Here is a 25,884-nt window from a genome sequence, read left to right on the forward strand (position 1 = left end):
TATTTTTTTCAAAAGAAAAGGACTTGAAGGGAAAAAATTGACCATATCAACAATCGTGCATAAATAAATTACTACCTCGCATTACATTTAAGAAAAAAACTACAACTGATCATGAGATTCGTGACTATCAACTAGCTTGAGTCCCCAGCTCATATCCTCACAATGCCTCACATGAGGCACAAGTGCGCCCGTATCTACTCCTTTCTTCGCCTTGCAGTCATAAAATGGTGGAGCATGGAAGCACGGCTCCATCGACATAACTTGACCGCAAGGTGGATCCGGCGTCTTCCGATTCTCCGGCTTGTACAGAATCCACGGTTTAAGACCTCCAAGACCTTGAGCCACGTACCCAAAAGTCGACCATGCACTTGTGACCAGCACATCACACAAACTCAGCAGGTACATTTCAGCCCAAGCTTTCTGGTCGTGCAGATTCTTATCCGTCTGCTGATGCCCTTCGTGACTTGGCTGGAAAACCCCGATTGTGTCCCCATTCACAGTCGGATGTTCCCAGTACATGTTCCTCACATCCTCAGAATACCCTGAGGTCAAAGAAGTAATTAAAACCGACTTCAGTTTCGGCATCCCTGCTGAAGATGTGACGATTGGTTTCTTCCTTTCCACCCGAGGCAGCAACTTCTCCCTGAAAGCACATGCATAGATTTGGTTCATCACATGCCTAAGCGGGCTAGGCCCTGCCTCGAAAGTTCGAACTTGAATCCCAATCCTCTCATCTGCCTTTGCCAAGTAAGCTTGGTAGTACCTTGTGATCAGCCCCCATACATGATTTGAAGGGTGGAAAAGATACCTACCCAAGTGGTGGAAAACAGTTTCCTTTTCCGGGAAAAGCTTTTCGAGTTCTTGCTCAAAAGAGGGCATCAAGAAAAGCGATGGAACGAAGTAGTTATCTGTTCTCATAATCAGCCAAGGAACTTTCTCGATCAGACTTTGTTCATCATCGCAGAAAAAGAGCTTATCTTGTTCATCATAATCATGGGCCAGATGAAGATACAAAAATGATGGCGAAGTGGTTGCGATCTTGTTATTCTCCGATTTCAAAATATTCCCGTAGCAATGAGGAGATTTCTGATCAAATGCATCAAATCGGTCTTTAACAGGGAAGTCATCAGGCAACAGCCATGAGTTTTCAGGGAAGGGCTCGCAGAAGAGGTCGGCCATGTCCTTTCCGGGGTCGACAAGAAGGACTCTGTTTGTGAGCAGGGCATAGAGGAAAGCAGAAGATATGGTCAGTATCTTGTTCCCCAAGCCACTGTACGATATCCAAACCACATACTTGCACTCTTCTGAACTGTCAACGCCAGTGCTAGGGCTACTGGACTTTAGCTGTTCTAGGGTTTTGTTGTAGGATTTGGTGTGGGGTCCACACTTCTTGTGAAGATCTTCATAGCTTCTCAGTCTGGAGAGAAGATGAGAAGATGGTTTTTGGGGTGAAATTTTTCTGTATAAATTGGATTGATATCTGCTCAAGCAAGAGGCTTCATCAAATCCGGGAGCAATTAGTCCATCTTGTAGCTTGTCTTTGGGCATGTGGGTATGATCTGAGAAACCATCTTCTGTAAAATCAGACCCAAATAATTAGAAAGATCAAATTTTGATCCTAGTCCAATTCCACACCAGAACCAAATTACCAATCATGCATGCAGAAAAGCTAAAATTGCAAATTCAACGTATGAATTTCATTGTTGTACTTCCCTGCGTTTTTCTCGGTAACCAAACAAAAAGCAAGGCTGTTTGAACAGTATCGAATCTTGAATATGTTACCTGAGCTGGACGACGATGATGTGTCATTTGTTACGAGTCTTTCGATAATTCTGGCGTCAGCAAAGCCTTTGATGCGATCGGGAGACGGGTTTCGAAGAACGAGAGAGAGGGTGACGAGAACTGGGAGAGAGACCAAAAGAGCAGCCAATATCTTGGTCAAATTCATCGGACTAATCAGCCTGGATTTCGACGGGGCGAACCAAGCGGCGGAGACAAGTTTGTTACGACCTGCGGGGTTCGGTTGCGGTGAAAGTCGCCTCCTGCTGTTGGATTCTCTCAGATCCATTCATAAATTATGATATCCCGATTGGATTCGAGCATGCCAGGGTCGTGCGAGCATGCCATGGTTATCTCTCAAGGTTTATTTTTCATTAAATGAGTGCAGATACGCACAGAGAGAGAGAGAGAGAGAGAGAGAGAGAGAGGGAGAGAGAGAGAGAGAGAGGGAGGTGGACTGGGATTCTGGGAAGTGGGAAGAGTCTCTGTAATTGTTTCGGGTTGGTGGTTAAGGTCGTAGAAATGAGCGGGTTTCGTTTTCGTTTCGTCTTCAACAGTCCAAACGTGGCAGCCGGATACGGGGGTTGTTTTGGTGAAATTTATTATTATTATTTATTTAATATAATTAATAAAACACTAGTTATCAACCAAAATCCTATGAAATTATCAATTTAATTCTTTAATTAAATTGGTACATGAATAGGAAATATGGGGTAGAAATGTAATTTCACACAACCAAATTTTGCTGTTTTTTTTTCAAAGTCTCACATAAATGTAATTCTAACATATCTCTAATTAAAAAAACAAAAAAAAAAACTTTCCACCCCCACATTTTCTATCACTCTCTTCCTCTCTCCTTCTATTTCATAAACAAAAATAAAAAATTTTCTCAAACACTTTGTGTGTGCCCATATACTAGTTATTATTTAATACAAGTTGAACTTTCTTATGTGACCAAGAAAAGTAAGTTTACGCCAAATATTTAACAAAAACTAAAGTCTACCGATAATGGAAATAATTACGTGAGGCCCCAATCGAAATATGAACAATGGGTTAGGGACAATAACAGGTTAGTCATTGTCTTTGATAAATTGGAATTTAGAGAATAAGAAATTTCGAATTCGAGACAAAACAGAAGATAGAAACACAACAATTTATCCAATAAGTTATTGGACTGCATACAATAATATATAACTGGCTCAACTAGTTATAAGCATATGCAAAAAAAACTTTATTTTCCAAATACTTGTTTCATACTCTCAGCAATATTTTTAACAATTGAATTTAAATTCTTCGAAACCACAAAGTCTCTCATCCCTAAAAGACTTGTACTTCAAGTGTTCAATTGATAATAACATTCAACTATGCAGAGCGTCAAGTCTTCTAGAATATGATCTGGGCTTCTCTAAGACCTTCGTATGGTCAAAGAGCTCGACGAAGCTCCGTGCGCAGCCGGACGAAACACGTGTTCTTGGTATCTTGAGGTAACTTTAATTGACTGTTTCGCATCAGACAGCTACGAGCCGATCATGAGATTCATGATCATCAACTAGCTTAAGTCCCCACACCACATCCTCACAGTGTCGCACATGAGGCACAATTGCGCCCGTATCAACTTCTTTCTTTGCCTTGCAGTCATAAAATGGGGGATCGTGAAAGCAAGGCTCCATCGACCTGAACCGACCGCAGGGTGGATCCCGCGTTGTCCGATTCTCTGGCTTGTACAGGTAACAGAATCCATGGTTTCAGACCTCCAAGACCTTGAGCCGCGTACCCGAAAGTTGACCGTGCACTTGTTACCAACACGTAGACACACAGACTGAGCAGATACATCTCTGCCCAAGCTTTCCGGTCGTATAAAGTCTCATCCGTATGCTGTTGCTCTTCATGGCTAGGTTGGAAAACCCCTATTATGTCCCCGTTCACAGTTGGATTTTCCCAGTACATGTTCCTCACATTCTCAGAGTACCCTGAGGTCAAAGAAGTAAATAAAACCGACTTCTGTTTCGGCATCCCTGATGGAGCTGCGTCGATTATTGGTTTCTTCCTTTCTACCCGAGGCAGCAGTTTCTCCTTGAAAACACACGCATAAATTTGGTTCATCACATGCGGAAAGGGACTAGGCCCCGGCTCGAAAGTTCGAACTTGAATCCCAATCCTCTCATCTGCCCTTGCTAAGTAAGCTTGGTAGTACCCTGTGATCATCCCCCACACACGATTTGAAGGGTGGAAAAGATACCTACCCAAGTGGTGGAAAACAGTTTCCTTTTTGGGGAAGAGCTTTTCGAGTTCTTGCTCAAAAGAGGGCATCAAGAAAAGCGAGGGAACAAAGTAGTTATCTGTTCTCATAATCAGCCAAGGAACTTTCTCGATCAGAATTTGTTCTTCATCGCACAAAAAGAGCTTATCTTGATCATCATAATCATGAGCCAGATGAAGATACAAAAATGATGGTGAAGCGTTCGCGATCTTGTTATTCTCCGATTTCAAAATGTTCCCGTAGCAATGAGGAGATTTCTGATCAAATGCATCAAATCGATCTTTGACAGGGAAGTCATTAGGCAACAGCCATGAGTTTTCAGGGAAGGGCTCACAGAACAGGACCGCCATGTCCGTTCCAGGGTCGACAAGGACTCTGTTAGTGAGCAGGGCATAGAGGAAGGCGGAGGACTTGGTCAGTATCTTGTTCCCCAAGCAGTGGCGGAGCCAGAAATTTACAATGATGGGGTCAGAAATTTACCCTCGGCCGGTGACGTCATCATCGGAGTACTGGACACCGACGTCTGGCCTGAGAGCAAGAGCTTCGATGACACCGGTTTTAGACCCGTGCCCACCTCTTGGAATGGCACGTGCGAATCTGGAACCAACTTCAACCCATCGAGGAGTCCAAAGAATCCAAATCCCCACGCGACGACGACGGAGTGCCAACCAATTCGACGCCCTAGACAGGGGGCAGGCCAAAAACGCAGGTCTGACGATCGGAGGCCGTCAAGCAGTAGATTTACGGTGGTGGGAAGATTTAGCAAGGGGAGAAGAGACGCTGATGGAGTGATGGCTAAAAAATGGAGCAGCAGCTCTGTTGATTTTGAATGATATCTTCTTTGTATTACCGAGAAATGTCATGCGGATTACAAGGGAGGAAGAGCTATTTATGGAGATGACCGCACCCATGCTTTTGTTATCAGCATGCAGCACGCATGCTTACAAAGACCCAAGGAATAAGCAATAACATTACAAAATGATGGACCCTAGGAGTAAACAATGACACCACTGACTCAACTCAAGGAATAAAAAATGACATATAAAGCAACACACCCATACTCTCTAGTTAGCAACAGCATCTGACAAGCAGCATAATGCATTCTGGCAGTACTAACAGCACTGACAGCAACCATACTGTCAATATCAACAAGCTCCTTCTTCTTGTTTGAGGCTGTCGGCACATAGTTATTGGGGTCAAGGAATCCCATTGCCCCCACCTTGGCTCTGCTCCTGTCCCCAAGCCATTGTAAGATATCCAAACCACATACTTGCACTCTGCTGACCTATCAGCGCTAGTGCTGCTAGGGTTACTGCTGGACTTGAGTTGTTCTAAGGTTTTGTTGTAGGGTTTCGTGTGGGGCCCACATTTCTTGTGGAGATGTTCATAACTTCTCAGTCTGGAGAGAAGATGAGAAGATGGATTTGGGGTGAAATTTTTCTGTATAAATTGGATTGGTATCTGCTCAAGCAAGAGGCTTCATCAAATCCAGGAGCAATTAGTCCATCTTGTAGCTTATCTTCGGGCATGTGGGTATGGTTAAAAAAATCATACTCTGCACACAGCAATTGAAAACAAGAAAGAAAGTAAGAAAGTGAGAGGTATATATATATGTATATATGGGGGCTTAATTAAGGTTTAGAGTTTGGTCAAGGCTTAATAGTAAAAATTCCCCCTGAATTATCAAGAAAGTATCACTTTACCCCCTTCATTTGCAACCTAATAACCTTCGAGCAGCCTTAATCAAAAGTTAACGAGAAATATATGCATTCAGTAAAAGTCCAGTAAAAGCAAAGTGATACAATCAGCATGCCGGAAAATTTAGGTGAAGTGTGGAACGATTTGAAACGAACGATGTTATATACACTAAGGGAGTGGAGGAGTGAGCTAAGCCTCACACTAGGTTATTCATAATAATGTGATTCAAATCCGCCTTTAACGAGAATCGAACCTAAGACCTCTCACTTACACATAAAGAGGAATACCACTAGATCGTAGTACTAAATGGTGAAAACAATTTTAAACGAACTTAAAATTTAGTTTAAACTTCATAGCTTGTGCTCATTGAATCTATCCTTTATGTGCCTATGATTTGGTTTGATTTCGTGCAAATAGCAGTCATATTCAAAGTGTGTGAACTTTGCAATTACAAACTCACAAACAATAACAACAGAATTTTTTTTTTTTTTTTTTGAAATTACTATTATTAGGGGAAAGGGGAGAGTTCAAAATTAGAGGAGAATAGTGAGTTTTGAAATCAGGATGCATAAGTAGAAACCAACATCATATCCACAAGGATATTGGATCACGTGCTGAGAAACAATAGATTCAAATGAGATTGATTGATGCATTAGATGTAGTCCCCCATTGATAGTAACAAAATTAAAACAATGAACACATACCAATCTCAAATGGAAACCTGCCCATCTTCTAAACTTTCTAACATCCTTCTGAAACTGCCAATCCAATCCCAGTCCTCTCCCCATTCCCCACACCTCTATAAACTTGTAGTCTTGTAGATAGGAACAAACGGGAAACTTCGCGATAAAGCTGGTCAGTTTCGAATGGTTTTGAAACATATCCATCCATTCCGCACTTTGTGCATTCTTCATGGGTAGACTGAATTACATCAGCAGTCATGGCCAGAATGGGTACATGCCACGCTTGAATACCTTCATAATCCTCCACATTAAGTTCGCCATGTTGAATACTGTTGCTGATATTGCGTTCCGTGTCACGTATTCTCCTTGTAGCTTCAAACCTGTGGGAAGAAATGAAACTTATAAATGTAGTGACCAAATTTATCCAGGATAGCTAAAACGGATCAAAATTACCAAAAAGGGCCAAGTATACAACCGAAAGAGAGATTTTATGAATTAACTACACACGGCTACCTTCTATATAAGATGACTTGCAAAAACTGAACTTGCTAAGAAACCTCGCGCATTAAATATTATTTTTAGATCTTTTCTGACATTTCAGCAAGGTTTTCAAAACCGAAAGCTTTCCAAAGTTCAAAACTAAAAGCATCTCTCACCCATCCATCTCTGGCATCTGGATATGCATGAAGCAGGCATCAAAATGGTGGGGCGGCTTAAGCAGTAAGATTGCCCTTTTACCATTGTCTGCACATTCCACCAATGCCCCATGCTTTTCCAAAGCATCGGCAGCTACTCTGAGATTCACATTATCATCATCAATAATAAGAATTCTTCTGCATAACAGAAGGTCGCAGAGAGACAAACTTGGGAGCTCCCTGTTCCGGAGATTTGCCTTACCAGCTCCCATGGCTCTTTGCAGTGAGGCAGCGAGCATGCTTGCCATGAGAGGCTTCATGATGACTGTTGGGGTAGGGACACCTGAAGTTGCAGAGCTTATTCTGCATGAGGTAATAGAGTTGGTAAGAATGAACAGGTTCGGAGGAACCTGTCCAACAATTTTCCTTAAATTACGGACAAAGAGAGCTGAAGTTCCTGAATCTTTATCCCAGACTTCCTGTTCGACAAGGACCATATTGATAGTTGGAATACCACAGCTTATGCTAGATAAACCCTCATACAAATCAGAAACTACTACAACACGAATTCCAAGCCGTTGGATATGGTATCTTGACATCTTGGCCCTAACAGGTCTTTGGTCCACTACTAATGCTGTCATGCCATTAAATTCTGAGGATGCAGCATTTGACTGGCTGCTGATTTGCTGGATCGTTAACTCATTTGAACTGGAGCTGGCATTGGTGAAAACAGCAGTAAATGTAAATGTGGAACCAATCTTTGGAATGCTAACAAACCCGATTTCCCCTTTCATGAGGCTAACCAAACACTGGCTTATCCATATCCTCATTCTAATTCCTCTATCTATATGTCCCAAATTCATAAAATGTTGGGCTTCTAGAGGGATTCCAAGTCCTGTGTCCTCGACAGATACAATAATATGGATGAGGTCAGGTGACGGTGAAAAACGGCTTGCAGTTCCATCTTGACCGAAACACCTAAATCCTTCCCAACTGTGGCGTCTATCTGCAACGGGGAAACGACTCAAGGTGTTATTCGGTGATGATGCAGTCTCAACATCTATTAAGCCGATCAGCTCCTCGACAAGATGAACCGTGACAAAGATGTGTCCTTCTTCTGTGAACTGTAAATAAAATAAACAGTCTCATTGCCATTTGCCATTTATACAGAACGCAGTGGCTTAAATGGATTTAAATTCCCGTATTTAACAAAGCCTCATATACATATACGAATACATACAGATATCCAGGGGTACATTTATCCACTCTCATCATTTTACTCTCTTTAACAAATAGTTGAGAACCCACTAGACACTTACTTTGATTGAATTCCACATGAGATTGGTGATAATTTTCCGAAACCTTCTGGGATCACCAATAAGCATATCAGGAACCTGATCTGAGACGTATACTGCCCACTGCTCTTCCCAAAAATTTGGTCATGCAAATTTCAAAAGTTCAGTTATTGGACAATGAAAACTTAGAGCAGAGAACGACACATAAAACAGTGCAAGATGTGTTTTGTTTTGGGGAAGTGGCGGGGGTGGAAACGTTATTTACCTCTACTTTTTCTTGATACTCCATCCTAAAGAAGGACAGAACATCATCTAGAATAGGTCGCAGATAAAAACGCACTGCCTCAAGCTTCGGGTCCAGGAGTCCATTTGTAAGTGAGACTGCATGTCTTACACTTCTCTGGGCAGTTCGGATATAATCTAGTTGAGTATCATCCAGGTTTGAGTCCATTAGCATTTGTAACATTCCTGAAAAGGAACAGAATTGTCAAAGTTCAGCAAGCTTTCTTTTGGCTGTAGTTTTGCTCTAAAATATTCAGCAATGCAGGTACATGATTTTAACCAAATAACAGCAGCAGTCTTGCGAACTCACCTAGGACACCATTCATTGGGGTTCTGATCTCGTATGAAACAGTTGCAAGAAACTACAGAGGATTAAGATCTGATTAGGCACAAGCATAGTTCAATTCCCAACAAAATTCCCCTGCATTAACTAAAGTCACAAAGTACCTCACATCTGGCAACAACAGCTGCCTCGGCCCGTATCTTGAGCTCCATCATATCCTCCAGTTTGGTAATCCTATCTACAATTGCATGGAAATCGGAGCTAACAGACAATGCAATTACGAGGATGTAAAGAGAAATCTCAATGGCCAACCACGGCAATGGTGGCTTATTTTTGAACCTGCATAACGAAGAAACTCAGCTTCTGAATACAGTTCTACAAGAATTTCTAGATGCCTAGGTCCCTCAGAAACAGTGTGATCACAATAAGTAAGACAAACTTAACATTTCCTAGTCTAGTCCCATTACCAAAGACCATGGAGAGGCCTATGTAACATAGAAGCTCAACCCTAAAAGTATAAGGCACAAGACTTAGTAGTTACCTGCACCGCATCTCATGGTTCCTTAAGGGATCTCCAAAACTTAAGGAGCTAATGTGCTGCAATCCATCATCCGACACATTTGAACCATACATCCTGATTGGATGCGACTGATTGGTTGTGTCATACACGTTCACAAGGATGGTTTGCTTGCTAGCAAGTTGTTGAAGTAACTTCTCCATTAGTGAGTCAATATGAAAGACTCCACCAAGATACCTGGTTGGCAGAAACAACAGGATTAAAAAAACTTCTCTAAAGTATTATGAGTCCAGCAAAGCAAAGCAATTCTGTCTGCTGACATCCCTTCCAGGCCTTGACGATACCAAAAAGGAATGTGGACATGCTTTTTAAAGGCGGAAAACTTGTATTATGCTTTTATTAATAACATGTTCTCATTCAAAGAAAGCATACCCAACAGTTGCTTGAATTCTTTCATTTGGGGTTGCATTTGAGGGCAGATAGCTTTTGTAGATGGCGAACGTCAGTATTACTCCAAGTCTGTTTGTTTTAAGCAGCCGAAAAGGTGCAGTTAGAACCCCCCTTCCCGATTCTCTTGCACGCAACATGTTTTGTCGACCTTCCTGTTGAAACGCAAATGAACAAAACTTCACGATTGAGGTTACAAATCAGGAAACCAAAATTTCTAGATGGCATGAGACAATGTTGAAGAGCTTTCTAAATTTCTAAGATAAAGGTACTATCATTTAAATTTTGGAAAAATCAGGACTGCAAAATATAAGTAAAAGATCCTAGACAACTAATAACTAACATGCTGCTTAATTTAGATTATAGAATTCGATTGGAACAACCCGTATAGTTGATAAATGAATTGTGACAAGTTGACGACAGAAACTAGATAGGGAAATACCTTCCCGGACAGCATATCGAAAGGGATGACGTGTCTAATGGCATCCTGTGCAAAGATAACAGGAGCAGATTCTTCCTGAACTGGGGATGGTTCCAAGGCTTCTGGGGCATAGTCATTCTTATGAACCTGGTTTTGTTCGAGGGTATCCATTCTCTTGATAGTCCAGCCCTGCTGCTTCTCAAATTCTTCTTTTCCCCAGTGGAGCACCCTTCCAGCATATGCCACGCCACACGTGAGGGGTCTCTCGAAAGCAGTTCTCTCAATGTACCGCGCAAAAGCTTTCTGCAGGTTCCGAAAGTTAGGATGTTCTATCAACTAGATAACTAGCATCATAGCTACAGAAAGCTCAGATCTGAATATCTGAAACTAAATTAAGTTAAACATATCAAATTAACACCGGTTGAGAAACAGCTACAAAATTATTCGAATTTAACTTTTTCAAGCAAATCACCACGTGAACAAAATGCATCAACTAGCAAAACAGTTAATTAACAGACAGACAGATAGGTGGGTACTCATCAAGTACCCTCAATAAATATCAATCTGAGTGACGTAAAACACGCTAAGGAGATCCTTTCAAAAATGGAACTATCCGTAAACTCTCTATCACCTTATATTTTTTCCACAATATTCTTTGGAATGAGAATAGACGTTAACTGTAAAGTGACAGAAAATCCCACTTTGAGAGAGTCTACTTACATTTCTCTGCATCAGAGGCACCACTGACAAACACCAATTCCAACATATTTAACATCCTAAAATTGCTCAAATTTGATAGATGATATCTTTACCAGATCACTGGCCGAAGGGTACTTTCCGCCATGGAATGACGAGAGTATCATCGACATGGCCTGAATATGGTTCATGCTGACATTAAATTGATCCTGCAACATCCTCGCCCTCTCATTACACATCCTTGCAAGAGTTTCCTTCCTCTCCTCACTGGCCTGTGAGCTCATGAACGAGAAGATCCAGATGCTCAGTATCGTCCACCCAACCACCCACGAAAACACAAGCCTTCTCCACCACGTTTTTCGGACTCTCTTCGGCCCGACATACTGGTAGTAATGGTGGAGGATCTTGCTGATGTTCAGTGGGATTTTCTCCCACCATTTGAGGCACATATTGGCATCTTCACCAAGCAAACCTAGCTTGGTGTCTGTCACAATCCCACCATTGAGGTGCCAGTTCATGGAAATTACAGATACAATCGAGCAACATAGCATCCAAAGCAGATGCCCCACCTTCAAATCGACCTCAAATACAGGAAAGAAACTCATCCCAATCAGCATTAAACGAAGCAAGTCAACCACGAACATTGCCAAGAGGTGAAACTATAATACACTAAAGCGGAATGAGAAATTAGTGTTCATACGCAACAGTGTTTTGATGTTTTTGCCCTCATTTTTAATGTTTCTGTGTTCCTACTTTCTGTGTTTCTACGCGTGGCATGCAGGGAAATTTCTCTGCACTGTGTTTCTATGCGTTTTCTACGCGCGGCATGCTAGGGAAATTTCTCTGCAGCACGGCTCAACCACATTTTCTCGGAGAAGGATTGTCTGCCCTCCACTTTCGGTGCCTTTTTCATGTTTTTCTGTGTGGTTACGGTTAAGTCACATCAATATTTTATATTACTATTTATTTTTGTCTTATTATCTTTATAAAAAAATAATATAAAATGTTGACGTAGCTTAACCATGATCACACAAAACAGAAAAACATGAGGAAAGCACCGGAAGTGGAGGGCAGACAATCCTTGTCCCATTTTCTCACCATTCATTTCGTACTTCTCCACCTCTTCGATCCTGTTGCACCGTGAATCGAAACAAAAAAATGTCCATCCAAATCAATTTCAGATAACTCAAATCCCTAAAACCCAAATTTCTTCAGACCGTTGGAATCAGTTTGCCTTTGTTGTTGCTAATCTACCGGTAAAACTAAAGGGAATGTATTCAATTGGGATTTTGAGAGATTTTAATTCTTTTAATGAATCTATGGGTATTCAATCAGAATTTTAAGTGATTTTCTAAAATTCAAGGTGTATTCAATTAGAATTTTAAGATAGTTTATTAAAATCTTTAAAAATTCGGATGTATTCAATTAAGATTTTAGAGGGAATTGAAGAGATTTCGTTGTGTATTTTAAGCATACAAATCTCACATCTCCCCATGAGATTTCGAGGGAATTGAATCAAAACTTTTTTATGAAATCTCTACAAATCAATTAAATTACATAAAGATTAATGAATTTATAAATCCATTAAAATCTGTCAAATTTTTAATTGAGATTCGGAAAGAATTAGTTGTTCTTGAAAAGAATTACAGAAACTTGGCGATGCAGCGCTCTCACTCTGCAGCTGAATCAGACTCCTCCTGGGTGTCCACCGAGTCGGACGCGTGGTGGAGACTCGGGTGCTCGCTTCCCTGACATCACTACGCATCGATAAATGCACAGAATTTCCGATTACGTCACTTCTTTCTCTCGCCTTCTTTTCATGGTAGCTCCTCCTCCGTATTTACTCAACGCCTAATTTTGGCCTTTTTTTTCTTCCTTCACTGATTTGTTCTAGAGATCGCAGATTGTTGAGTCAGAGAAGAGGTACTTTTCCATTTGGGGTTTTTCCCAATTGATTGATGCTGCATTAATTTGGAATTTGCCTGATTGGGGTTTGAGATTTTTGGTTTATATGGCTGTTTTGAACTTTTGAGAGAACCCACATTGTTATTGAGGTGTGTTATCTACACATCATTTTTTACTTTTTACACTCTTCTTGTTGATTTATGTTCCTTGATATTCTTCAATTTATCTGATTTGACTGCCGAAAATTAAACGGATGTGTGAGAAGTAAAAAAGGGTGTGTGATTATCACACCTCTTGTTAGGTTTATTTATTTTTTTTTATCAATTTGATGTGATAGTTTTGGTGGGTGTTGGTGTTTTGTGATTCTTTTGCCAGTCTTCCTGTATTTTGTGGCTGGAGATTCTTTGATTGATGAAATGACCAGATTCGTAAAAAAAAAAAAATTGGGATAGACAGGGCTCGAAATTTGAGCTTTCATCAGATAAAATAACTTTTTCTTTAATTCATGTTAATTTGCGGTAATTTATTTTATTTAATTTGGTTTTTAATTCTTTTATTGTTGTTTTATGATTATGGGGTTTTGTTTTCAGACTCAAACGCCGTTGTCTTTTGAAGTATAATCAATCTTCTAAATAAGGTTCAATTGTGCCTCTAATACTCAATTCTCAAAGAGTTATTTTATATATTGTCTTGTACCATTTTCTTTTCTACTTATGGTAAAAGAGATCAGGATTCAATTTTGAATCTTTGTGCTGGTATATTTTTTGTCACATCACCAACTACTACTACTACACCTAAGGGACAATTAAACGATCATATTCTCAAATCAATACAAAAAAAAAAAAAATCATGTAAATTATAATAGTTAGGACTTAGAAATTTCGATTTGTATGGTGCATAGACTTTTAATGTAAATCTAATAGAATATATGTCACATCCCCACTTGGGGTCCACCATATCCCGAGCCCGCTCTATCACCGTAGCACCATATTGTCCGCTTTAGGCCCCAACTACACCCTCACGGTTTCATGGGAGTGCTTTCGCGCGCTACTCGCTTAACTTCGGAGTTCCTATGGAACCTGAAGCCAGTGAGCTCCCAAAAGGCCACGTGCTAGGTAGAGATGAGAATATACATATAAGGCTTAAAAAATCCACTCTCCTAGGCATTGTGAGATGTTACAATCCACCCCCCTTAGGGGCCCGACGTCCTCGTCAGCACACTTCCGCCCAGGAATTGGCTTTGATACCAAATTGTCACATCCCCGCCCAGGGTCCACCACATCCCATGCCTGCTCCACCACCGTAGCACAATATTTGTCCGTTTTGGGCCTCGACCACGCCTTCACGGTTTTGTTTCTAGGAACTCACACGAGAACTTCTCAGTGGGTCACCCATCATGGGAGTGCTCTCATGCACTACTCGCTTAACTTCGGAGTTCTCATGGAACCCGAAGCCAGTGAGCTCCCAAAAGGCCTTGTGCTAGGTAGAGATGAAAATATATTATAAGGCTTACAGGATCCACTCCCCTGGACGATGTGGGATGTTACAATATAGATGAAACTGAAAAACTTATTTCACCATGTGAATTCAATTACTTTGATTGATTTATAAATAATTTAGAAACGGGTGTGTTAAATTGTGGGTTACGATTTGAAAACCTGCAGCAGAGCGGAAGCATATTTGCCAATGAATTCTAGAGAGAGTGGAGAGCTTTAATACTGAATTTTAGGGCTGGTTCGAGTATGGAATCTCAAACTGAAAATGGAATCCCAAATTCCAAACTGAACATTTTTGGGACGAGAATCTGAAGACCAATCCCAAATCGAAATTTTAGTATTCTTGAATTTCGGGATTTCAATTCAATATGAATTGAATGGAAGACCCTGATTAATTCAATTCAAACCTGCATAAATGGAACATACAAATCCAGAAATCAAATAGGAAAATTTGACCATGCAAAATCCAATCAACCAAATCCATATAAAATTAATAAAAAAAATCCATAGAAAATTAATCTAGAAATTCAAATATAGAAATAATCAAAAGTCCTAAATTGTAAATAATAAGTGCTTTCAAAGGAAAGAACTTTACTAAAAATTTGATGTGCTTCTAATGAAAGTGCTCTGGTAAACTGCTTATATACAAAAATGGCTTCTAGAGAACAGAAGTGACAATCAGATGTGGTTTGTAAAGCGTTTATCCATTTTGTAAAGTGCTTTCCTCTTCCCCATTACCGCCAAGTCAGTCATTGCATTAGTTAATTAGCTACAATAATATTTGAGGTCGTTACTTACATGTATATAAGAATACTTTAATAAAAGGGATCTTAATTTTACAAAAAAAAAAAATAAGGAGCTCTTCTTGATCGTTAGATTTGACTTTAATAAAATTCTGTGATTAAGATTCTGTGGCCTATAATTTAATCTCAATCATAAAATTTTATTAAAATTAAATTTAACAGTCAAGATGGTGTTCTTATTATTTTTTTTTAAATAAGAATTCCTTTTGTTAAAGGGCATGATATATGAATCATATCATAGTTTATTTTCTCTTCCCCCACCGCGAAGTCAGTCATTGCATGCAATTTGCAGGCAGTACTCTAAGTCCAAGTCACATGAAAAGACACTGTTAGCTCCCCTGTCCTTTCAACTATCAATAATGCCCTAGGATGAAATTTAAAAGGATTTGAGTCATTTAGATCTGATTTAGTACTGAAGTGATTTAAAAAAAAAGTTAGTATCTATTTTTGTGTTTGGTAAATATTCAGCTTCAACTTTTTTTCATAATTTTGGATTAAAAAAAACCAAAAACAAGAAACTGCAAAATCCAACTTTGAAAAATAGGTTTTTTTTTCATATCTGTTACATAAAAGTTTACCAAACACTATAATACTGTTTTTTTTTTTTCCTAAAACACTTTTATAAAAATGTTTACCAAATATTTTGTTGTTTTATTTTAATGCTGCTTATTCCAAAAGTATAGCAGAATCAATTTTTTTTTTCTTCAAATTACAGTAATATGAAACCAGCTTTTAATATCCCTTGTCATTATTGATAATTGAATAATCTGGCCAATTAATACTCTTTTGGATAGCCGGTCTCTCCCCTAGTGGCTTTGTGTTCACATAATGTCCATCGGGTCAACAGTTCGACTGGCACCAGAAGAATCTTTTGGATAGCCTATATCTTTTCGTGTTCCTTTCTTTGCTTTGTTCCTCTCTTTCGGCGGTGTGTCGCTTCCACACGCGAACATTATTATATTATGAACTTTTGACTGAAGGATCTTGATCTGAACACAAACATACACAACAACCACTGCCTTTTTTTTTTTCTTTCAATCGTGATCTGAGCCACTGCAGTACCATAAACGGTGGAGACCGCCATGACCGCCCACGAAGCCTCCTCTTCATCCTCTTTCAAGTCAAAACTTTGGAATTACGACGTATTCTTGAGCTTTAGCGGTGTAGACACGCGCAATGGCTTCACGGACCACCTCCACGCGGCATTAACAGACAGGGGATATCAGGCTTATATCGATCAGGACGATCTAAAAAGAGGGGAAGTAATAAAAGCGGAACTGTTCCGGGCAATTGAAGAGTCGAGAATCTCTATCATTATCTTCTCAAAGAGGTACGCAGATTCAACTTGGTGTCTTGATGAGCTGGTGAAGATCATGGAGTGCAGATCCAAACTGGGGCGACATGTTTTGCCAATATTCTATCACGTTGATCCTTCGCATGTTAGGAAGCAGTACGGAGATTTAGCCGAAGCATTCCAGAAGCACGAAGAGGGCATCGGTGAAGAAAAAGATGACAAGAAACGTGAATTTAAACAAGAAAGGATAAAGCAATGGAGAAAGGCTCTTACAGAAACTGCAAATTTGGCTGGCCACCATCTTCAAATCACTGACAATAGGTAAGTCATTCAGCTGCTTTTCAAGATTTGAAACCTGTTAGTGAATGACTTAATCTCTCATATAATTAACATGCCTTAATTAACATTTTACAGAAGCTAAACATTAATTAGCATGATTACGTGAATATCTTATAAAGCGCAATTGGAGTTTAATTAATGAATGATTTTCTTTCTTTTATTCAAGTTGGTCACAAAATCACATATTAGCCGGGTAGGAGCGAGTAGTTTGGTGAACCTACGGTTTGAATCTGAGCTATGGCTGCGAAATGGAGGCGGGGCTAATTTTTTTTTTTGGGCTTGTGAGGAAGAAAGAAATGAAAAGGTCTGAATTTCAGAGGTTATAGGCCATTGATGGACATAAAAAAAAGGATATTTAAAGAGATTTTTTTTGGGGGGAAATCGGTGAGGTTTATAGGGAGAAAGTGGAGAGATGCAGTTAATCTGAAACTCCCTAGGATTAAGTCGTACAAATTGAAAATATCTGGAACGGATTTTAATGGAAATGAGATTTTAAAGGGGTTGGTAAGCCTGGAAGGGGTTGAGTTCATCTGGAACTCTCTTGAAATGGGATTTCAATGGGTTGGTGGGAGCTGTGTTGAATGAAGTGAAAATATCTTGGTTAAAAAGAATAAAATATTTAAGAAGTGATGAAAAAGTAACAAAAAAAAGTATATAAGGTCTAAAAATAAATTAGTCTTTGACGTAGTCCGACACTTTATCAAACGCTTCATTATTCTTATACTACTTAGTTCATGCCAAACCAATCTAATTTAGTTCGTGAAGTTAGTCTAGTGCAACAAACGCACTTCACGTCTGCTAGGGTTGGAGGAAAAGAAACAACGGCACAAATGTAATTACATTGAAATTGAGGGTCCATTCCATAAAGTTCACCGACCTCACGAGTGTGATTTAGCTCTCTATTGTCCACCAAGAAAACTTCAAACAATGCATAGAATAGATTTATTGCATCGGTTACTATTCTTGAATAGTACAAAAGAGATAAAAACAACTAGGAAAAAAAAAAGTGTTTATTTACTGATAGATGCTATTAAACTTTCATTGAATCCCACCACTGCTTACCGATTCATTTTTTAGGCGCGAAGCAAAGCTGATTAGAGAAATTATTAAAAAGATTACAGAATGGCTTCCAAGCGCAAACAAATTACATGTGGCCAAGCACCAAGTTGGAATTAGTTCTCGCATTCAAGATATTATCAGACATCTTTCAAGTGGTGGATCAAATGACGTTGTCATGGTTGGAATTTGGGGGATGGGTGGATTGGGTAAAACAACAGTTGCCAAAGCCATTTATAACCATGTTTATCATAAATTTGAATTCAAAAGTTTCCTCACCGACGTTAGTGACACTGTAAATAAACATGGTATGGTTCACTTGCAAGAAAAACTTATTTTTGACATCTTGAAAAGGAAGTCTCAAATAAGTAGTGTTGATGGAGGTATCAGTCTGATAAAACAACATTTTCAACATAGAAGGGTACTTGTCATCATCGACAACATAGATGAAGTGGAACAACTAAATGCAATAGCTGGAAATCATGATTGGTTTGGTCCAGGAAGTAGAATTATCATAACGACACGAGATGAACATTTGCTAAAGCAAGTGGATAAGACATATCCGGCTCAGAAATTGAATAAAGGAGAAGCTCTGGAGCTCCTTAGTTGGCATGCATTTGGAAATAGTTATCCGAATGAAGGATATCTTGAACTCTCACAAAAGGTTGTTTCTTACTGTGGAGGTTTGCCACTAGCCCTTGAAGTTTTAGGTTCCTTTTTAAATAAAAGAACCATACCAGAGTGGAAAGATCAATTGGAGAAATTGGAAAAAACTCCTTATGAAAAAATAGTAAAACCATTAAGAATAAGTTTTGACGGGCTAGATGATACACAAAAAACTATCTTCCTTGACATATCTTGTTTTTTTATTGGATGGAACAAAGACTATGTTGCAAAAGTATTCGATGGATGTGATTTTTTCCCTACAATAGGAATCAATGTCCTTCGTGAACGATGCCTTGTAACTATTGAAGACAACGAGTTGAATATGCATGAGTTGCTTCAAGAAATGGCCAAAGTAATTATTTCTGAAAAGTCCCTTGGTCATCCTGAAAAATGGAGTAGGTTGTGGAATCCTCAAGAGGTCACCGAAGTATTGGAAAATGAATTTGTAAGTACATTCCCAATAAAATTTTGTATTAATGCATCGTACAAGAAAAGTATATATGTAACATCACGTATGTCTATTATACATTAAGCAACATTCATGTGTAAATATATGCGGTTGCACAAGGAAAGCTCAATTAGCCAACAATACTTGTATATATATATATATATATATTCAACATACGTGATTTTGCCTAATGAATAATAATACATGTAAATATATTGCAAATAATCCGTTTCTTACCGGTATAAACTTTTGTTTACAGGGAACTGAAGAAGTTGAAGGACTTGCTCTAGATAATTCTTTTTCGTATGACATGTCGAGCTTCAGTACAGAAGCATTTGCCAATATGAAGAAACTGAGATTGCTTCAGCTCAACAACGTAAAGCTCAATGGAGAATACAAACATCTTCCCAAAGAGTTAGTATGGTTGTGCTGGCATAGATTCCCTTTAGAGTCCATACCAGATGACTTTTTTAATCAACCAAGACTAGTTGTTTTAGAGATGCAGTATAGCCAATTGGTACAAGTTTGGAAGGGTTCCAAGGTACGTACAATCAATTACACATTATGATGTTCAGTTTTTATTTGTTTTTGGATTTCCTTCATTTTTTTCCCTTTTTTTTTTTTTTTTTTTTTTTTGGTTTGAGATCTTCCTTTTGAATATTTATTTCAATTTTTCTTTGGTTTTCTATAACAGTTGCTTCAGAAGTTAAAAATTATTCATCTCAAGTGTTCCCATTTCTTAACTCAATCACCAGACTTTTCACAAGTCCCAAATCTTGAAGAGTTGATATTGGAACATTGTGTCAGTCTGTCCGAGATTCACCCCTCCATTGGTCATCTTAAAAGACTTTCTTTGGTGAACCTTCAAGGATGCAAAGTGCTTATCTCGCTTCCAAGGGATTTCTATAAGTCGACATCTGTTGAAACTCTTTATCTTAATAACTGTTCAAATTTCAGAGAACTGCATGAGGATTTAGGGGGGATGACATCGTTGAGAATACTTGAAGCAAATTTAACATCAATAAGACGAGTACCACCTTCCATAGTAAGATTGAAGAATCTCACTCGTTTATCCCTACATGGTGTGAAAAGTATTCATTTGCCGTCTTCGTTACACGGCTTAAACTCTTTAAGAGAATTAGATCTCTCATTTTGCGAATTAGCTGATGATCCAATCCTAAGGGATCTTGGGAGTCTAATTTCTTTACGACATTTGGATCTTGAATGGAATAATTTTCACACCCTACCCAGCCTGAGTGGTCTTTCAAAGCTTGAAACATTGAGGTTAAGTGGATGCAAATATCTTCATACAATCCTTGATTTACCAACAAATTTGACATTTCTGTATGCGTTTAATTGCCCTGCATTGGAAACAATGCCCAATTTTTCAGAAATGTCAAATATGAGAGAACTGAAAGTAAGTAATTCAACCAAACTTACTGAGGTACCAGGCTTGGATAAATCATTAAACTTCATGACATGGATTAGCATGCAAATGTGTCCCAATCTCACAGCTGATTTTCGGAAGAACATTCTACAGGTATCTCTCTCTCTCCTAAGTTTTAAATGCCTTCCTATCGTGCGCATGCACACGCAAACACACATGTACGTGTATATATATTTACATGACACTTGCATTTTTGTATATATAGGGATGGACTTCTTGCGGACTTGGTGGTATATCTCTCCATGGGAATTATATTCCTGATTGGTTAGAGTTTGTCAATGATGGCAATAAAGTCAGTTTTAATATTCCTCCGAGTGATGATCGTAATTTTAAAGGGCTGACTGTGTTGTGCATTTACCGCTCAGGCAATAGAATTGATCGTCATCTTCCTCTTGACGTTACTGTTATAAATAATACCAAGCGTACTATGTTACGGGCCTACATAGGCATAACAGATTGGGAGGAGCTAATATATGAAGACGATTATCTTTGGCAGGGACAATTATCTAACGATAAGCTCAATTTGCAAGGCGGGGATAAAGTTGATATAATTTTTGAAGACTCTTTTGCGAGTTTGCATCCTGATTATTATGTGACAATGAAGAAAACAGGGGTTAATCTAGTATGGGACAAAACTATGATGGAAAATATGCATGATTTGGACGAAGCCAGTTATGTTTTTGACCCACATCCAGCTCGGTTCTATGATGCATCTGATAATAATCATCCCATAATCTAGAATCACTACAGATGACAGAAGTGGAAGAAAAAAAAATATTTTGAAGTGAAAGCATCATCTCTGGAATAAATCACACCCAGATCGGTTCTATGGTCAGGCACGATCAAGGCAGTGATGCGTCGTCAACATCAGGCTCATCCTCATCATCACATATATGAGTTCCTGGACTACAGATCACCACCAACTTCATCATCAGCAACAGCAAGTCGATATTTCATACTTCTTTCAGATTCTTATGATTTTTCAAGTAAGTAATTGTTTTGAATTTCGAAGAAATATTGCATCCATAAACATTTCAACATTACAAAAATCGATATAAGACATGCATCCAATAATTCAAGAAATACCACTCGAATTCGCAAAAATACTTGCCCTACAAATGCACTCAACATTTTTTTGTCAAATGCAGGGTCTAATTTTACCGGCTTAACCATACTTAGTAGTCAACACTAGACATTACATAATCGAGTTACTTGTAAACATACTTAAACAGATAAGATACCGCATCGATGATAAATACAACTTCATGGAGATAAAAACAACTCTTTTCCTTCTCTAGTTTAATCTTTCATTTTCAGGTTTGGGACGTGGTAGATAAATTCAATTATTCAAGCTAAGGGCTCAAGTCTATTCATCCCTGCCGTTCTATTTCTAGTTGAAGTAAAATACATAAGCTTACTCACCAATACGACCCGTACCAATAAATTTGGTCTGACAACATCCTTGGTGTTGACCAGGAACACATCACCAATGTAAAGATGGTTCGGGGGAACATAAACACAGCATAACTCTTCGTCTCTGGAATAGCTCTGCAAAATAATTCTTTCAGTCCAACCAAGGGTACTGAAATTTTCTATAAAGTTCACCTGGGGATATGGCAGAACTAATCTGCTTGGAGGCATTGTATATATGACGAACAAACGGCATTCTTTTGATGAACCACTCTCCAAGGCCAGGACAGATGCACTGATATAAAAGTCAAGAATCCAGAGCCATACGGCTCTAATTCAAAGAGACATAACAATTCTGCGGTACACCTGACAAGTAATAAGTCAAGTACAGCTGACAATTTAGGTAAGTGCAGATATGTGATCATTTTGTGTTATATGTGCATATATATTTGTATAATACATGGAAGCATCTCAATTAGGTGGTTTTCTTTGGGACTAACACTTCATTAAGAGTGGTAGTTGTGAAGCCTTGATTGATGATCTCCATAATTATCTCATTAATTCCTACAAATTAAAATTTCCTGCCAAATGTGCAGGAAACGAGCCTGTTGGCAGCTTGACATCTGGATTGCAAGTAAATGAGGAGCATCAGCGAGAACCAAGCACCGGGAGGGTAGTTGTCCTTGCAATTGGAGAGTGGAGTATCAGGTCACTGCTGCACAAAAGACTCTGCAATAAGAAAATCTTCCTAGCATTTGGAGTTTGTATTTTACCACTATATCGTGTGTACCGTAGTACCCAAATCAACGTAGACCAGGTGCCCCCACTCGTATCATACATTCTCATATGGTAGCCTAACTGAATATGAATACTTCTGCCATTGCATAACCTGAAATACATAAAATCGTCTGAATTCATTTGAAACAGTTTTGAGCATGAACTCTAATTTCCATCTTGTTGTCAGAGTTAAGAACCAGAAATGTCACTTGAATAAACGGTTGTAAACCCACTGAAATCAACTGAGATTCTGCACCTTGTCAATACATTCAAAAACTTGGTCTTTGGCATCATCTAAAACATTTCTTCTTTTGAAACAATGAAGTCAGAGAGAACCAGACTTGCAATCATAATCCGTTTGAATTTCAACGTCAGAATTGCTCGGTAAAGGTGTTTCATGTTTTTGCAGGATGACTGGACAAACTAGTTTGAATTGTTGATCCAATGTGCGTTGACATGATTCAGGGATTGAAACTGAAGACTGAACATTATGTATGGGATAACAATCAGCATCAAAATGATCCTTCTGTGAGCAATTTGATGTGTAGGAAAATCAGGTGGTGGTGAATTAAGATATGAAGATGGCGGTGAGCCAAGAACTCCTGGTGAAAATTGAGGAAAAGACTTGTAGGTATTAAATCTTTCACCATATTGTAACTGAACTGATCTTTACCACTATTAAATTCTATATTTCTTGATTGGTAAGATACAACAACGATTCACCAGTATAAAGGTGATTTGTGCGGCTAATCTCTACAACCTTATTACTTAACAGATTCTAACAATACTCACTCTTATGCTTATCAAGTGACAAGTGTATCAATCCACACCATCCACACAAGAGTGGAAGCTCGAAAACTACTGGATAGGGAGGAGGGTGCAGAGTACATGGAAAACATTTTTCCACTTTACAGGTAACCGCTAACCCTGTGGTATTCAACGACGAAAAGTTATCCTATTCATTTGACTCGTCTTTTCTCTAAATATGCAAGTGGGTTTTCTTGCAGTTTATTCGGATACATCCCTCTACATATGCTCATGTATGCTGCAGATGTATACTTCTGGAGGCGTGTGTCAACCATGCCTTTATATTTGGCTTCAAGAAAGGAACTGAGCACAGTTACTGCGAAGTTTTCCTCCTTAGCACTGGTCTTGCAGTACTTTCGTTGGGTGGTTTCCTGGCAAACTTACACTTGGACTTGAGTACTTAAAAATACAAGACTCTGACTGAATTGGCTCCTTTGGGCTTACTTCTTGTAATTTTTGTAAGTGCCAGAGTCTACGTTCAAATGCGTTTGTTACTCTTATTCACGTTGAAAATGGATATGGAGATAGATAGTTTCACTTGTTTTCTAGCTTATAATTTTCGTATAGTCTCCAGAAGATCATGTCTTCTGTGTGGAAGGATGCACTTGCAGATAGCATATCTTGTCTTGCCTCGTCGATTCTGTGATGACAAGGATGTTAAGTACATTGCAATGGTTTAAAGTACTTATCGACAATCGTTGCAGTTATTATACGAACTGTTTATGAAATGAAAAAGGGAAAGACCTCCTGGATGGTGGTAGCTTTGATTAGCTCCGCTGTTGCAACGACAATGAATACGTATCAGGACATTGTAATAGACAGGGGCCTTCTGCGAAAAACATCAAAGAACAAGCATTTGAGAGATAGGCTTCTAGTTTCACACAATACCGTATACTTTCCAGCCATGTTAAGGTGTAAGTGACGGAATCCGAGAGCGATGGGGTTTTGTGTTACAGTTTCTACTATTAATTCCCAGTATGCTTATGTGTGTTGGAATTTAAACTGCGTACCATTCATAAAATGACAATAACAACCATCATTTGCCTTCTAGAGGTCATTCGTCGTGGCATTTGGAGCTTCTTCATGGTAATTTTTCTCATGAAATTCAACATTGAGACTTTTTGCAGTTTTTGTCTTCAGTCGTTGCATCCTTTAAGTAGCTTATGCTTGAGAGGATAACGTGTTCGATTTAATCAGGTTAGAGAACGAGCACTTGAACAATGTAGGCCAGTACTGCGCTTTCAAGTCAGTCCCTCTTCCCTTGGGTTACTGCGATGTGGACGCTGACAAGGATGACTAAACATGACAGTCTCGCTCCATTCATACACCTTAGTATAATAAAGCAACAAACCAAGAACAAACGTACGATCACTGGTTAATTATATATATGGAATAGCCTTGTTCATTGTTGATCCTGAACAAAGTTCTCTGGTTCTGGTTCATGAGAAATTGTATATAGGGAAAAGCATATATTCACGAGTCCATCAATTTGTCGACCTGTTAGTTAGTCGTCAGAGTATACCATTTACAAATTTCCCAAAAAATCAGAACAAAAGAACTACTGATGCAACTCTGCATTCAGCAAAAAAATTAATGGAGAAGGGGAGAAAAAAAGAAAGAAAGTTTCAGCAGCTTGTAGACAATTTGTGATGTTTGCGATTTTCTTTGCCTACAAATGTTTGCCATGGTCTTCATCATAGTTGAAGGGCAGTGGCACTGACTTGAATGCTCTGTACTTTCCGACATTGTTCAGATGCTCATTCTCCAACCGGAAAAATTTACATATCCCTCAGACAAATTATTTCCAAGCTCGCCCCAACAGTGATCATTGTCTGTCTATGCATGAAGGAGACATTGAATCTCAAAACTGTCTGCAGCCAGGTAAATCTCAGCAGCACATTCAACACCTGCAGTGTTTTGTCAACAAATCAGTCAGAAAATTTTAAGCATTGCACAAATCGAAGTAAAACTTATACTGTCGGACTGAATCTGAGGCATTTATCAAGAGCACTGACCATCGCTATGAAGTACACGCTTTTGTAAGGAACCAAGAGTTTGTCTCTCAACCATCGGTTCTTGAAGTGGCGTTGCAGAAGTCCCCAGTCCCAATATGTTCCAAAGATGGCTGCAACGATTGAGAAAATCCCAGCAAGAACTTTCCAGTTCACATCGTCGGTAAGTGTGTAGGCTATCCTCATGCTAACTGCTACTATGATTAAGAAATATTTCAGTCCATTGTAACCTTGCATCGGATCTTTCTCGTCAACCAAACAGCGGATGCACTGAAGGAGGCCGGACCAATATGGAATGCACGCAACGAGGAAACTGAAAATTTTGAAGACGTCACTTGATCTGCAAGTTGTTTCTCTGACCTTGTAGTCTCCCCAGCCATAATAGCAAATGTAGAATTGCAGACTTCTAAAGGCTTCCACCTGGCTAG

General features: G+C 39.1%; 3 protein-coding genes and 1 pseudogene across 16 annotated transcripts; 1 reads left to right on the forward strand and 3 right to left on the reverse strand.

Moving 5' to 3' along the window:
• Positions 1-20: 20 nt before the first annotated feature.
• On the reverse strand, positions 21-2,620 carry LOC125477662 (galactoside 2-alpha-L-fucosyltransferase-like). 2 transcript variants are annotated; one of them, XM_048585049.1, is made up of 2 exons: positions 1,783-2,620; positions 21-1,571 (listed from the first exon to the last, which is right to left on the reverse strand). In XM_048585049.1, the coding sequence occupies exons 1-2, from the start codon at positions 2,066-2,068 to the stop codon at positions 100-102; spliced, it is 1,758 nt and encodes a 585-aa protein (XP_048441006.1). In that variant the 5' UTR covers positions 2,069-2,620; the 3' UTR covers positions 21-99. The 2 variants fall into 2 exon arrangements, with proteins under 2 accessions (XP_048441006.1, XP_048441005.1); XM_048585048.1 differs by having other exon boundaries at positions 21-1,574; positions 1,783-2,336.
• Positions 2,621-2,997: 377 nt separating this feature from the next.
• LOC125477730 lies at positions 2,998-4,488 on the reverse strand (annotated as a pseudogene).
• Positions 4,489-4,858: 370 nt separating this feature from the next.
• Positions 4,859-11,707, reverse strand: LOC125468161 (histidine kinase 3-like). 3 transcript variants are annotated; one of them, XM_048585045.1, is made up of 11 exons: positions 11,113-11,704; positions 10,322-10,603; positions 9,865-10,034; positions 9,457-9,669; positions 9,080-9,254; positions 8,943-8,994; positions 8,616-8,818; positions 8,375-8,473; positions 7,077-8,179; positions 6,442-6,800; positions 4,859-5,594 (listed from the first exon to the last, which is right to left on the reverse strand). In XM_048585045.1, exons 1-10 carry the CDS (start codon positions 11,638-11,640, stop codon positions 6,479-6,481), a joined length of 3,147 nt encoding a protein of 1,048 aa, XP_048441002.1. In that variant the 5' UTR covers positions 11,641-11,704; the 3' UTR covers positions 4,859-5,594; positions 6,442-6,478. The 3 variants fall into 3 exon arrangements, with proteins under 3 accessions (XP_048441002.1, XP_048441003.1, XP_048441004.1); XM_048585046.1 differs by having other exon boundaries at positions 11,021-11,159; XM_048585047.1 differs by lacking the exons at positions 4,859-5,594; positions 6,442-6,800 and having other exon boundaries at positions 7,075-7,214; positions 7,318-8,179; positions 11,113-11,707.
• A 4,284-nt stretch (positions 11,708-15,991) lies between these two features.
• Positions 15,992-23,981, forward strand: LOC103960653 (disease resistance protein RPV1). Of its 11 annotated transcripts, none has more exons than XM_048584907.1 (11): positions 15,992-16,815; positions 17,911-19,000; positions 19,263-19,544; positions 19,698-20,543; positions 20,656-21,436; positions 21,768-21,849; positions 21,927-22,263; positions 22,457-22,677; positions 23,047-23,268; positions 23,446-23,551; positions 23,645-23,981. In XM_048584907.1, the coding sequence occupies exons 1-5, from the start codon at positions 16,283-16,285 to the stop codon at positions 21,187-21,189; spliced, it is 3,285 nt and encodes a 1,094-aa protein (XP_048440864.1). In that variant the 5' UTR covers positions 15,992-16,282; the 3' UTR covers positions 21,190-21,436; positions 21,768-21,849; positions 21,927-22,263; positions 22,457-22,677; positions 23,047-23,268; positions 23,446-23,551; positions 23,645-23,981. The 11 variants fall into 11 exon arrangements, with proteins under 11 accessions (XP_048440864.1, XP_048440867.1, XP_048440862.1 ...); XM_048584910.1 differs by lacking the exon at positions 21,768-21,849 and adding an exon at positions 22,788-23,021 and having other exon boundaries at positions 23,103-23,268; XM_048584905.1 differs by having other exon boundaries at positions 21,768-22,263.
• The last annotated feature ends 1,903 nt before the right edge of the window (positions 23,982-25,884 follow it).

The sequence above is a fragment of a genome, unplaced genomic scaffold, assembly GCF_019419815.1.
Source record: "Pyrus x bretschneideri cultivar Hongxiangsu unplaced genomic scaffold, Pyrus_bretschneideri_v1 Contig22, whole genome shotgun sequence".
NCBI lineage: Eukaryota > Viridiplantae > Streptophyta > Magnoliopsida > Rosales > Rosaceae > Pyrus > Pyrus x bretschneideri.

What these genes read in the sequence shown, in the direction of transcription:
- LOC125468161 (XM_048585045.1), bottom strand. Translation starts at nt 11,640, where the DNA reads ATGTTCGTGGTTGACTTGCTTCGTTTAATGCTGATTGGGATGAGTTTC. An exon ending in AACCATGAGATGCGGTGCAG is followed by an intron (nt 9,255 to 9,456) that starts GTAACTACTAAG and finishes TTCGTTATGCAG; the next exon opens with GTTCAAAAATAAGCCACCAT. An exon ending in CAGATGCCAGAGATGGATGG is followed by an intron (nt 6,801 to 7,076) that starts GTGAGAGATGCT and finishes TTCTTCCCACAG; the next exon opens with GTTTGAAGCTACAAGGAGAA.
- LOC125477662 (XM_048585048.1), bottom strand. Translation starts at nt 2,068, where the DNA reads ATGGATCTGAGAGAATCCAACAGCAGGAGGCGACTTTCACCGCAACCG. An exon ending in ATCATCGTCGTCCAGCTCAG is followed by an intron (nt 1,575 to 1,782) that starts GTAACATATTCA and finishes CTGATTTTACAG; the next exon opens with AAGATGGTTTCTCAGATCAT.
- LOC103960653 (XM_048584905.1), top strand. Translation starts at nt 16,283, where the DNA reads ATGACCGCCCACGAAGCCTCCTCTTCATCCTCTTTCAAGTCAAAACTT. An exon ending in CTTCAAATCACTGACAATAG is followed by an intron (nt 16,816 to 17,910) that starts GTAAGTCATTCA and finishes TTCATTTTTTAG; the next exon opens with GCGCGAAGCAAAGCTGATTA. An exon ending in AAGTTTGGAAGGGTTCCAAG is followed by an intron (nt 19,545 to 19,697) that starts GTACGTACAATC and finishes TTTCTATAACAG; the next exon opens with TTGCTTCAGAAGTTAAAAAT.